Source organism: Gallinula chloropus (assembly GCF_964237585.1).
Source record: "Gallinula chloropus genome assembly, chromosome: 3".
NCBI classification, from domain to species: domain Eukaryota; kingdom Metazoa; phylum Chordata; class Aves; order Gruiformes; family Rallidae; genus Gallinula; species Gallinula chloropus.
The window spans coordinates 58,853,698-58,866,930 of NC_140087.1; the positions used below are offsets into that span (position 1 = coordinate 58,853,698).

Genomic DNA, 13,233 nt, shown 5'->3' on the forward strand with positions numbered 1-13,233 from the left:
GCCAGAGCACACAGGCCTGCTGAGACCGAATAAGCTGGGGCTGTTCAGTCTTGAGAAGACTAAGGGGGGATCTAATTAGTGTCTATAAGTATCTTAAGCATGGAATGCAGGAGGAATTAGCCAGCCCCTTTTCAGTGCTCTGTGGAGACAGGACAAGGGGCAATGGCTGCAGGTTGGAGCGCAGTGAGGGTGACAGAGCCCTGGGACAGGCTACCCAGGGAGATGGAGAAGTCTCCTTCTCTGGAGATACTCATGACCTGTCTGGATGCCTATGAGCAATATGAGCTAGGGAGCTGCTTTGGCAGGGGGGTTGGACCCGATGATCTCTCGAGGTCCCTTCCAACCCCTATGATTCTGTGATTCTGTGATTCTGTGACCTGTCATGTACATTCCCAGAACTTTCCTACCTTACTAACTGAGAAAAAGAAATGCCCCCAAATAAGCCTTTTTGTTTCCTTAGTTCTATAAAAAGTTGATTCTCTGGGTGTAGTTTTACCACCTTTGGCTTTCATTCCAGGGCTTAAAATAAGACTCTCTTGCCTGCATAGGCAGCCTCTGTTTCATAAAATAATGGCAGTAAACAACCCAAAAGGCTCTCAAGCCCAAAGTTTAAAAAATTCTTCGTAACATCCCCTTCCTTTGCCTTGCATGTCCTAAAAGAATCATTTGCTTGATGAAGAAGTAATGATCTTGAACATAAATAAATAAATAAATAGATAGATGAAATGGTTGATTTTTATCTCCTGTGATGTTTAAAGTGCTCAGATGCCAGAAGTCCACAGGGGAGCAGGAGCTCTTCGCCTCATCACAGGAACTCTTGTAGCAGGAGACAGAACCATGACTGGTGGTGGTTGCATGCAAATGGCTCATGCTCCCCAGCAGCAGCTCTAAATCTTGTCATACCAGAGAATGTGAGAGGACTAGAAAGAGGGCAGGACTTACTGCCAGAGGGCCGCTCATCACACAGGTGCATACAAAATGAATTGCAAACAGCTGTATGAAGGTCATTAGCAATGGGAATAATGGATGGCCCTCTCCTACAGCTTGCTGAATAGAACATGCTGCACGAAGCAATGGCAATAGGAAAAGTATCACCACCCTGAACTTCTCATAAATGCACTCCACTCTGATCGAGGTGCACAGCAAAGAAATTCATCTCTGACTGTATTCCAAGTCTGGGAAAGATCTAGAGAACATCTGCCAAGATACATTTAGCTGAAAGCTAGGGGTTTGGTGGTGCAGACAGCAGCAACTTCTAGCTATGTGCAGGACTCCGCATTTATATTTGCATGAATATACAAATATGTTTATGCATTTGATAAAAAAAAAACCCATAACCAACCAGCTGTTGATCTTTTTATTTTTAACCTGCTGGTAAATAGACGCATTTAGGTTTCATGCATTTCATTTCTTAAATTTAATTTAAGTGTGAGTGCTTAAGTAAGGCACAAATTGAAAGGGGAAGGCAAGGCTGTAAGAATGCATGTCATTTGAAGCTTGTTTTATGGCAAGTTAGAAGATCTAGGCCCTGACATGTTTGTTTCCTTTTGACATTAAAAACACGCCAGCACTTCCACTGCTAAGTGTCACAATGAACTGGCCATCTATTCTGGTTTTAAATTATTTTTATTATGCACACTAGATGGTGCTCAAGTTAAAAAATGAGTGCCAACTTTAATAAACTTTTCATGAGATTAGGAAAATATACCTTCTTCCCTTGCACGTACTCATAACAAAACAAAATCAGGAAAAACTGCCTATTTACCCAAACCTCTTCCTGACTGCTGATCATCATGCATTTTACTAAAATTGTATTTCACTGGCTTTGTTCATAATCACTACTGACTTTTAGTTGCATATTTATGAAATTTTTGCAGTCACTTACAGCATCACTTGTAGCATCCTGCATCAGCAGGAGCTGAATGAATTATGGGAATACAAGTACACCGCTACAAAAACCAGGCAAACACATTTCCAGCAGCCATCAGAAATTCAGTATCTGTGCTCATGACAGTACTGGCTTGTGGAAACATTTGAAAACAGAATTATTTCTTTCTCAGTGATCGCATTGGACTAACCTAATAGTTTATGGCAAAGTTATCATGTTACATGACATTTCCAATGGATGAACTGTACCAAGTATGTCACTGACCTTTATCTCGGCTGCGGTCTGAGTTTTGAGCAAATCAGGTTCTTTTGAAGCAGCAGCAGAGGGCAAGGACCGAGGCATTCAGAGTCTGACACTGTTCCATAGGGGTCCAGTCCTGGCTAAAGAGTGACAGACCCTCCTGAATCAGCAGGGATTGAACGCAAGTGCTCCCAGTCACACACAGGTGAGACCAACATCGGTGAGGAGCAGGCACTGTGGCAGCAATGCTGGGTTGGTCACACGTACAGACATCGAATTAGTCAGAAACATACAGATGCTTGAATCTGGCTGATGACATGGCAGTGATTAATTTGAGAGCTTTTCTACTTTTTGAAAAACTTAATAGCTCCTTGTGAAAATTATTTATTTCTGGAAGGTTAGTAACTCCTTAGGTAAACCCAGAGGCTAACTTGGGCTGCAGATGTGTCCTCTTCCAGATCTAGCTGTGAGCTGAAGCTGCTACTGACCTCAGCTGTTTGCGTCCCATGGCCATCAGAGATTCTTTTCTACTTCCCTCCCTCTTTTTTAGTGGATTCGCATGAATCCTCTTTCTTTCATTTCAGAAAGTGCCACACAGTCAAGCCAAGTTTTCAGGCTAACCTTGAAGCAGAAACCAGCACAGCCCATGCTATTCTCTCTGCTGAGAGAGGGCAGAACCCCCCAGCAGAGGAGTAGCAACAAGTAGCTGTTCCAGGGTGACATCTTCAGTCAGCGAGACAGTTTGCAAAGGGAACACCAACCCCACAGCCTTAGCCCAGTCCACCTACCAGCTCCAGATTTGGAAAAAATTATGACAAATTATTTCAGAATTGAAAATCAATGCTCTAGGGAAAAGGAGGTAGGAAGAAAATCAGAATTGAATTTTACAGCACTTCACAAATCCCCCTAAATATTTGCACAAAACCTGAAAGTGATCTTGATTCTTTTTATCCAACACCTGCTGCTCTGTCACAGCTCAGCATTAAAAAACAAATGACTCCAATCTGCTGGAAATAACAAAAGGCAAGAGAGTGTCAAGTGCTGTTTGCACAAAGAGAACAGTGCAATAAAGAAGTTCATAAAATCATGAGCAAAGTTCACCCTTATCCTGTACAAATAACATTTCAACTTCCCTGTGTGTGTATAATGAAAAAAGCAATGTTTCAGCACATACAACCATCCTGTGCCTTTCAGTGTATTATCCTTCTCTTTTTTTTTTTCTGTGAAATGAAAAGCATTAAAAAAGCTGCAAACAGAAATCACCATGGATTTAAATGTGGGGAGACCATTACGAGCTAGCAACCCTCACTCACCCCTTGACTCAGAGAAAAAGACATCTTTTTCTTTCTCACATCAGATAACAGCACACCTCTCCTGTAGCAACTAGTGACATCCTCTTCTGTGTCTGTTGCTAAGAAGACCCTATATCTACTACCAGCTCTTGAATCTGTTTCGGGGGTGGTTTTTTTTGATATCACAGGCATTGCCACAAAAATATAAATTAAAAAATAAAGCTTTTTTTTTTTTTAATAATTACAGGAGGATATCAGCCCTCACTTAAAGAGCTTACAGCTTAGCCATCAATCCTACTTTGGGATTCTTTGTTGCTTTCAAGAGGATTTGCACAGATGCAGGAGTTTGACCAGAAGGCCATCTCTAGAAGCATCACGCGACTTTACAGAGATTAATTCTACAGTTCTTATGGTGAGCGTGGGATTCCTTGAGAACATCCCCAGGATCTGCTCAGGAAACAATTTCTCTATGAACTCCATGGTCTCATATACTGTCACCAGATCTGAACATCCAGGGAACTCAGTGATTAAATGCAACGTTTTTGGATACTCTGCCTGATTGTCTCCCGGGCACAAGGGAGAATTAATTACAGAGTAAAGCTCCCCTTTCATTGCAGACTTTACCCATAAGGAAACAGAGGGCTGGAGAACACTGTTGTAGACAGCACTTTGCTAGGTTGTCAGGCTGAGCATCTTCGACTTCGGTAATGTGCACCGATGAGTTTACATGCTGGTTTTAGAACAGTATACACAGATTGGCCCAGATGGGCAGAAGGCTGAAATCAAATCAGCAAAATGAAAAGAGCTAGTGAATCAGATTTTCTCAAATTAACTGCTATTTAAAAATAATAAGCAACTGCAATTGATTCTCATTAGTGTATCAAGGGAAGATGGAGAAAATCCAGAGCTAGGCAGTCACTTCATTTATATTCTTCTACTGAAATCTTTCAAATTTAATCCACACAAGCAGTAAACAGAAGAAAGCTACTCAGAATTCATGTAGCAGGTCTAATTACAGGCTGGTGAGGCTTGTGTAATAGGTAGTCGAGCCATCCTAGAGCAGAACTCCTCTAAGCCTTAAGGAAGGATGAAAATACCAAATACCAATGTTGAGATTGCAAGCCTGCAGCAAGCCCCAGTTTTTTAAAGGGACAGCACAAACCCACTGCCTCCGAATACCAGAGGAACTGATCAGGTTTAAAATATTTATCTGAACTTGAATTCTGGCAATTTGGCCAATGCACTATCTAGGCTTATTGAAATATAAGCCCACATCAAATGTTTGCTACCTTCACCCTGAAAGGTAAAAAATAAGTGGGTTTGAAGGCTATGTCATATTTCAAGTAAGATCTGAGCATATCTGATGAATCTTTAGCAGTAAAGGAAAGGCCAATGGAAAGCAAGGTGAAAAGGAAAGAGTATTGGAATAAAAATGGCCTTAAACTGGAAAATGAAGACGGGGTGAAGGAGGAAAAAATTCTATATGCTTATAACATTTAGTTATAATCATCCGTGGCGTCATTCTGAAAAGGGAGTTAAAATTCGTAGCGATTAGTGTTCAGGAAGCGAAGTGAACATAACATGGCAGGTTGAGGGTGCCTGAGCATGGGCGAAGCAAGTTCGAAGGAGAGTGGATCCAAATATGCCATTAAATGAGAGAACTGGCAGTCTATCCCAGCTACGCAGCGGTGGAACGACAGCATCTCCAGAGGGCTCAGCCTCTCTTGGCTGTTTATTACACTCCAAACTGCAGCAGTGCCATGGAACTGCTTCCACCACAGAACAGGACACTCGTGCTATGGGTGACAGCAGCACCAGCCAGACTGGCTGACCCCGTACGTACAGTCATAGAATAAGAAGCATCTGAGCGATCTGTAGTGCCTGGTACAGAGACTGGCACAAAGGGGCAGTCAGCAGTGATGCAGCCTTTCCTTCTCCCAGGCATTCAGCAGCAACTCAGCCTGACCCGCACGCACGGGGCAGGGAAGCAGCATCCAGCTCTCCTTTACATACAGGGCAGGCAGGAGAGCAAGCAGAGACTGTTAGAAAAAGGAGAAACTATTGAACCATGCCTTAAGAGTGCACATACAGATAGAGTCTAGTCCACTTGAAAAGGCCAATCAATGTTGTGCTAACTGTTACTAATAGGGAAAATAAACAAGGGCCAGGATTAACAAGTGGCTGGGATAGAATCAGGCTCCTGCAAGCAGACCAGGCAACACAACTACCTGATGGATTATAGATTAAATTCATATCCTAAGGATCATTCAGTGTAACTTTTCTTAAATTCACTCTCAGAAATTAAAATTCTACTGGAAATCCAGACTGAAGGAAAGAAAACAAATACGGAGCTGTTCATCAATACTATAGTCTCTTGATTTCCATTGCATCTGCTCCAATAACCTACCTTATTGAGAAGTTAAAGTGTGAGTCGTTCCTTTTTCCAATATGTGACCACTGGGCAGAGCAAACAGCATAAATGGAGGAGTTTTATAGATACAGCAAAAGCAAGCACACTGTTAAGGGAACTGGAACTGAAAGGACTGCCTGAAAGACTGATCTTTCAGTCATGGACAGTTGCTCCCACATAACAAAAGAAAATCATGTTCAGTGTCCTATTCTGCTATATCATGCTAGTCAAAGGTTGTGCACTCTACTTCTTACCTTCACAGAAATCCTTGTGAAATTCCTTTTTTTTTTTCTGTTATTATACAGAATGCTCTTTTATGTGCCTATGCAGAAAGAAAACAGGGAAAGAGCCACTTTTAGCCCAAAGGTGATCTGAAGTGCTTCCTCCACTTTAATGAAACTATTGATTGAGATTACTGAGGAACAAATCTCCAAAGTAATAACGTAGCTAGCTAGCAGGGGAAAAAAAAAACCAACATCCTACAAACAAATTAGGGAGTCATCATACTCCTCCAGACTCACTGGGGCTTAGCTTTGGGGAGGAAATTCTGCAGCCCTGAATTGTTAACTTGGTAGGAAGAGAATCAGCATCGAAATCTGACTGTAATCCTTTTCCTCCCATTCTGTTGCCCAAAGCGGTACAGAGTAAGATTTATTTCATGCAGGGGATTTTATTCCTTACAAGACTCTATTAAGCCTCTTAAAAACAAATGTCCTCATTGCATAATATCAGTGCCAATTCTAGTGCTTAAGGACCATCCCAGCTACACAGAGGACTGGGATTTGACTGTGTTCTCAAAAATTATTGGCCACAGACAGTGCTTTGGGCTGGCATCTAGGTTTTATCATCATTTAAATGAGTAATAAAGAGTTTTCGTTTCCATAAAGATCCCTCTGCTTACTTTATAAGAAACACACATTTAATATATAGACAAATATTTGAAGAACCTTTGATCTTGCCACAGTGGCAACAAGTGGCTGTACTCTAACAGGGTCCTAAAGCCCATGTAGGGCTTTTATAATTTGGAAAGGAAACAGTCCCTCCTCTGCAAGTTTCCCATTGTGTAAAAGAAGCAGAGTGCATCTGACTTCATGAAAAAGTGCCACGATGTCAAACGAGTCTCACAGGAAATGTATTCTGCAATTACAGGGTTTTATGAAAGTTTTGCATATATCAAGGACCAAAACAGAATTCAGTTCCCAGTAAAATGCCCTCTCCAATTCATTTCTGCTTTCAAGAGGACAGAACAGGCTTTAGTTATTTATTTAAACTTTTTGGTTTATTCCTGGTTGCTACTGCAAGGGAAATAAAACCACTTCAAGTATGCCTCCTTTCATTGCTGAGGCTTTTTATATGTGTTTAATACCTTTACAGTGAATTAAAATTATGCGATTAAAGTGGTCCCTCAACTACATACTTTAGCTAGACCAGAAAAAGGCTTTACAATCATACTTTGGAAGCGATGAGTATCTTGGACCTCTCCCTTTCTGACTGAGATTCCTTGTATGGCTGATTAAAGAGTTGCCCGTTTCCTCAGTTTCCCCAGGAAATGACTGCTTCCTTGATACCAACAAAAGACACCCAGAAGGACTAGTAAGTGTCACTCATCTTGCCAAAGAAATCCAAACACTACAGAAGAACTTGAGTTTTGCTACTCAGAACCTGCACAGGTCTCTGCAGGGTGGGGTTGGGGGTGGGTGTTGGGGAGAAAGAAAAGACAAAAAGCTATTCCACTCTAATGCACACAACTTGAAACAAAAGTTAAGTGTGTGAAGCAAGCAGTGTGGAACCACATACATCTCACCTTCACCAAGAAAAATGGGGGTATTAGGGCATGGAATCAATTGCCTCGGACAAACCTGTGAAGTAGCAGCCATCACTCCTGTTCAGAAGCCCTTTGTATGATTCTCCTCAGCCAGAACCACCAAATTTCTTTGGGCAAGTAACTTCAGATGTAATGAGGAGGATTCAGATTATGTACCACATTCACATAGAAGCCACCAGTTCCAGGTACTAGCAAATTAAAATCATGTTTTAGTATTTCATACTAACAACAACCTGCAAAGTTGAGATGGGCTAATGCCTGGAGGCTGCAATGCACTGTAACATCTCGTATTTGTTTTGTGGACTGTGAGTCCTTCTTCCTACATTACAGTTTGGTCCAAAGTAGCTTTCTGGTATCCCAAAGCAATGACCTCATCTCTCTCTCTCTCCCTGACTTTTCAGTCTTCTTTTCTCATCCCAATTTCATCTACTTGTGCCTTTAACTCTAGTACAGCCCATCAATTTTCAGTCTCTTGATTATTCAATAGCTGACTGTAAAATAGGATGACAGCATCAATGCATAAGTTTACTATCCTGCAAGAAGGGCCAAGAGTCAAGAAGTTTGTACACAAAACCACTTTAATGCAAATCAAGTAGCACTACGCTTCATTCTAAAGTGCTCCACATCCTCAAACACTCAACATCGAGCTTCCTGGTTTTACCATTCCCTTGAGAAAATCACTTTAGACTAAACAGAATTTTAAAAAGACAGCTCTTTAATACTTCTAATTCTTTTATTTAATTAATACTGTAATTCAATACCAACTGTTAAGTCTTCATGAGCAACAGGAGCATATTCTGCAAATCCGTTGATCACTATATAGTACAACCTCAAAACTCTTATCCAAAACCCATGTATTCCAAAATTAGGTTTCCTCCCTCAACATGCAACATTTGAATAAAAAAGTCCTGACTTACTCCAAAAAATTTCACTGTGCAGTTATATAAACTCAGATCTCTTGACACCCACTCTGGCTTATGAAGACACAGGTTTATATAAAGGACCTTCAAGAGAAAATGAAAAATGAATATAATTTTGCTGAGATTTCCAGAGGGTTCTAACACTTCCATTGCCATAGCAGTACACATAGATAAAGACACTGTGTCCACTGTATTGTACTTTGCAATATAACATTTCTGAAGGACTATTATTGTTCTCTACAAGAGGCTGTGACGTGTTATGCTGTGACTATATAAAAAACTACTACGCAGCCATTCCCATTTTATTTAAGCCTTCATAATTAGGAAAGCACATGTGTTTAAATTAAATTTATTAAAAAGAAAAAATAAATTTTCTTTTTAGACTAATAAAAAGTGCACGTTCTGTAACTCCAGATTCCATTCCACCACTTCTACAGCTTGTTTGTTCATCTTCTTCCAGTTTCAATACCCAGTTTTTTTATAACACACTGCAAGGTTTGGACTGCAGAAATGATGGCTATATTTGCCCTTAATCAAAACATCGGTTTAAAACATGTTGTTTTCATATCACCAACACATTTCAAGCAGTCTCAAGTATTTCAAAACCTTGTTTTTTGCATCCTACAGAACCAGAACCTCCATCGCTAAATAGGGGCCTTTAAAAATAATCTGAAAAGAATATACAAAGTATTTCAAGAGCGCAGAATAGCTATATAGTTGAAATCAGCAACATAGACATTTCCAGCACTAAAACAACTTCCCCAGGGTTTATACGAGACCTCTGGACACACACACACAAAAAAAAAGCTCGTGCATTTTGCAGGGTTTGTCTAGCCCTGTATTTGTCAGAAGAGAGGCAGGTTTTCAGATAGATTTCTTACTTAGCTAACCGGAAAATAAATCATTCTCAGAATGCAGTGCTGATGCTGCCTAGATTCTCTTGCTTTCCATCCATGGCAAGTACCAAACTTGTTGTCCTTGCTTCTGAGCTTTATGTTTATACTCAGTGTCATTGTTGATGACTGATAGATGTTAGCTAGTTTTAAAATATCTTGGAAAGCTTGATAAAAACAGTACTGAGCTCTGATTTGCTGTGGATATACTGCTACTGTTTACACAAGAATGTATTATCTTTGCTCACAGCCAGTAGAAAAATCTTGAACTCCATGGAAAGCATCATACTGTATGATATTGTGGTAAGGGGTGTCACAATTTCTACAAAAAATTAACTTTTTATGCCCAATCCCAGCAGGAGCATGTCTTCAGCTCATCTCCCATTGCTGCTTTCAGTTGAAAATCACCGAAACTCGTATCCATCGCTGGAGAACATCTTGCAGGAAAGGTAAGATGGAGAGAGAGCAGGTAAAGACAAAAGTGACACACATGACATGCAGTTCCTCTGCACGCTGTGTGCGTTCTGAGGGAGGGAAAGTCTCAGTGCAGCTGCATGTGAAACAGTTCAACCATGGAGCAGGAATTACTCCAGCAAATGATCTCCTCTGCCCTACCCACCCACCGCCAGGCTCGGCTATCGCAACCCGTCAAATGACTTTGCCAGGCAGGGGCACAGGACAGTTTCCAGTGTACCCAGGTGAAGCACGTCCACTTGAAGCTGCAAAGGATTCTTCCTTACCTTGGCTGTTTGATGCAAAAGGTAATGGTATCAGGCAGCCGGCTGCATAACAGGGAGTCGTGTTACCAACCTCTCTCTCCTCGGATGGAAAGAAGACAAGATGACTTCACATCAGACTATTACAGATACTGATACTTTTGTCAAAAGCAGAAACACACAGAGATTTTACAAAATATAGGCTAGACACTGTGGCACGCTGACTAAAAGAAGTAATTTGAGCACAAGCTTAATAAGGCAGGGTAAAAAAAAATCTGTCACCTTACAGCAAATGACACTTTGCAAAAAAGTCTGCTGTGTGTGGTTTCACCGAAGCCTGAGGGAGACAAAGCTCTTTCTGTTCATGTTTTTCGTATGTTCAGTCCAACAGATTGCTGAATAATCATGTTTTCTTTATTTTAATGGGTGAGGAAGCTATTATACAGAAGGTGTTTCCATATGTCGCAGTTAATAAAGGCAGTTCTTGCTAATAAGCATAGGTTGTCACTGCTCGGTTATCTGATGAAAAGCCCTCCTGCTGTGAGGAAAAAGCAGATCCTGTGGCTAGAAGAGACTCCTGGGGCTGCACACTTCAGCCGCTACTGGAAAGAACTGTAAGCAGATGAATCCCCAGTCTTCTCCAATTGAGTTTAAATCAGTGACATTCACTAGGGTGGCTCAGGGTACTAGGTCATGTCATAATGCCTCCTTCGTATTCACCTTGTCCTGTTGTTGTCAGACAGTGGACAAGACCTGGATCCACCACTCCAGCAAAGCATCAGCAAGTCCCTTCAGGAGGTCAGGATGCTTTCTTTTTTGAAGAAGCATCTGGGTCACTGTCTCAAGAGCTTGAAATCCTATACAGAGACTATGGCTAGTTATCGGCTGAGATCACAGATGCTCTTTCAGGCTGAAACCATGAGTCACATGGGCAGTGGAGGAATAATTCTGGGACAATCACCCAGAGGTTTGCAACACCACTTACGTCTTTGTCTTTCTAACCACAGAGCTGAGTGCACATCCACAACTGGATGAAAACCTCACATCTATACTATGCTGTTAGCACTACCTAGTAAATAAATAGGAAAAAAAAATCATAAAACTCAGCTTACTGTGGTGTGTTCAGTGTCTGACTACAGCTTCAAAAGCCATACAGAAACCAAAACTGTTGAAGGACACATCTTGCCTCAGATAATCAACATATCCCAACTAGGCTTACACAGCAGTGCTACACACTGGTTGCCTCTTGATTTCAAAGTAGGGCAGAGATTGTTCACCTGTAAGTACCTGAGTAGAAAAAAAAAAGACCTGCCTTTGTTGCCATTCCCACGTTCAGGGGGACTGACAGTTTTCTACAAGTAGTTTCAAAAGGCACATCATCTCTCCATGGTAAGTATCCACCTGTAGCCTTATAATTATGAGCTTCAAAACATTCTGCAAGACATATTTTTATCCAGACATATCAAAATGTAGAAATAATTTTTGAGAGACATTTCTAAAATGAAATATGCTATTTCTTAATGTTTTCATGGGAATGATGTTCTGCTGGTTTTCACTGTTCAGAATAGGCTTTAAGAAATGCAAAAAATACCCAAAGAAATAGGTGGATGCTTGCAAATATACAGATAATGGGACCAGATCCTACACATAAACCAAGTCCAGCTGGATGTTCACTCCAATACGTAATACTTTCCAGGATTTTAACCAAAGCTAATGTGGCCAGCATTTTGAAAATTAGCCACTAATTATGGGCGCTTTCTACCTTAGTCTAAGTTTCAGAACTACTAAACAACTCCTTTTAGGGACTGCATGCTCAGCAGTTCAGAAAATCAAATCCAAAGCAACTCAAGCCAATACTGAAAAATATGAACACCCGACGTTTGCAACTCTTTCTGAAAATGCAAACCCCTCAATGCTAAATCCCACTTTAAATACACTGCTATAGTCTTGAAACCTGCATTTTTTTGTGCCAAGCCAGTAGAAGGCATAGAAAAATCTGTTGGGTGGGTGGACTCTGCATCCACATTCCTACAGTGTGGTCAGTGTGAAAAGTCCCTCCCTGACCATCCAGTGTTGATGACTGGGAATGGAAGGAATAGCAAGACAATCCGGGATAGGGCTGCACAGTGAACTAGAAGTAACCTGTGCAGACACAAGGGAAAACAAGGGCTGCTGTTGGATCCTGCCCAGAACACAGAACCCAACCACAACCTGTCTGTATGGTGTTTCTGTCTCAAAGATGTGGAAGATCCTGTTGTATCTCCATTCACAATGAAACATGACTCTGACATGATTATGGTGCTGATGCTGTCGTATCTTCAGTGCATGATGGTTCCTGGCTCTGTTCGTGCCTGCCTAGTGTTCATGAGACACTTTGTCTTTGCAATGATTGGAGAACAAGGTGTTCTGGAAGCTCTTTTCAGCTGTGATCTGGTGAACTTCTTACGGATTTTTCTGTAAGGAGGGAAGGAGGGAAAGAGAGAGACAACAGACGAGATAAATCTCAGTCTTTAACAGAAGACTGCTCAAGAGCCAATAACAAACACAACAAATACTCTTACCAGAGCAGGAAGGCTAGCTCATGGAAAATGACTTGCAGTCAACAGGAGTGAGCCCTGTCCATCAACTGATGATTCACAGTTGTCTCCAACTAGTAACTGATAATTGCTCAGTGAAAAGTGAGTTGGTGTTAGCCAATACTTGGAGAGTAACATTTCATTATACATTCATATATTGGGCCAGAATGCTCAAGTGATGAATCCTCACATGTGATACCAATACAAGAATGAAGAACCACAGAAGAAGGAACCTCATTAGCACCCAAGGGAATGTATAACCTCTGTGAAAGTGATAGACTGAGAGCAATTATTGTTATTTTAATGTATTGATTCTGCAGATAATGCATGACCCAAATCTCTGGGCTTTTTCTACTACTGCATTTCAGGTGAGGTAAATTCACTTTAATTTTAGGCTTTTAGGTGATAAATCAAACATATTAACTACAGACAGCCACACTGATTGTACTGTAATCTTTTACATTCAAGGATAG

The 13,233-nt window shown here is 41.0% G+C and overlaps 1 protein-coding gene across 1 annotated transcript in view; it reads right to left on the reverse strand.

Moving 5' to 3' along the window:
* Nucleotides 1-12,502: 12,502 nt before the first annotated feature.
* MTA3 (metastasis associated 1 family member 3) overlaps nt 12,503-13,233 on the reverse strand; it is a gene marked incomplete at both ends in the record, with an annotated part of 133,409 nt that continues 132,678 nt past the window's right edge. The window contains one exon of the mRNA XM_084262065.1: nt 12,503-12,638. Within this exon, the coding sequence (XP_084118191.1) occupies nt 12,503-12,638 (136 nt within the window). The remainder of the gene's footprint in view (nt 12,639-13,233) is intronic.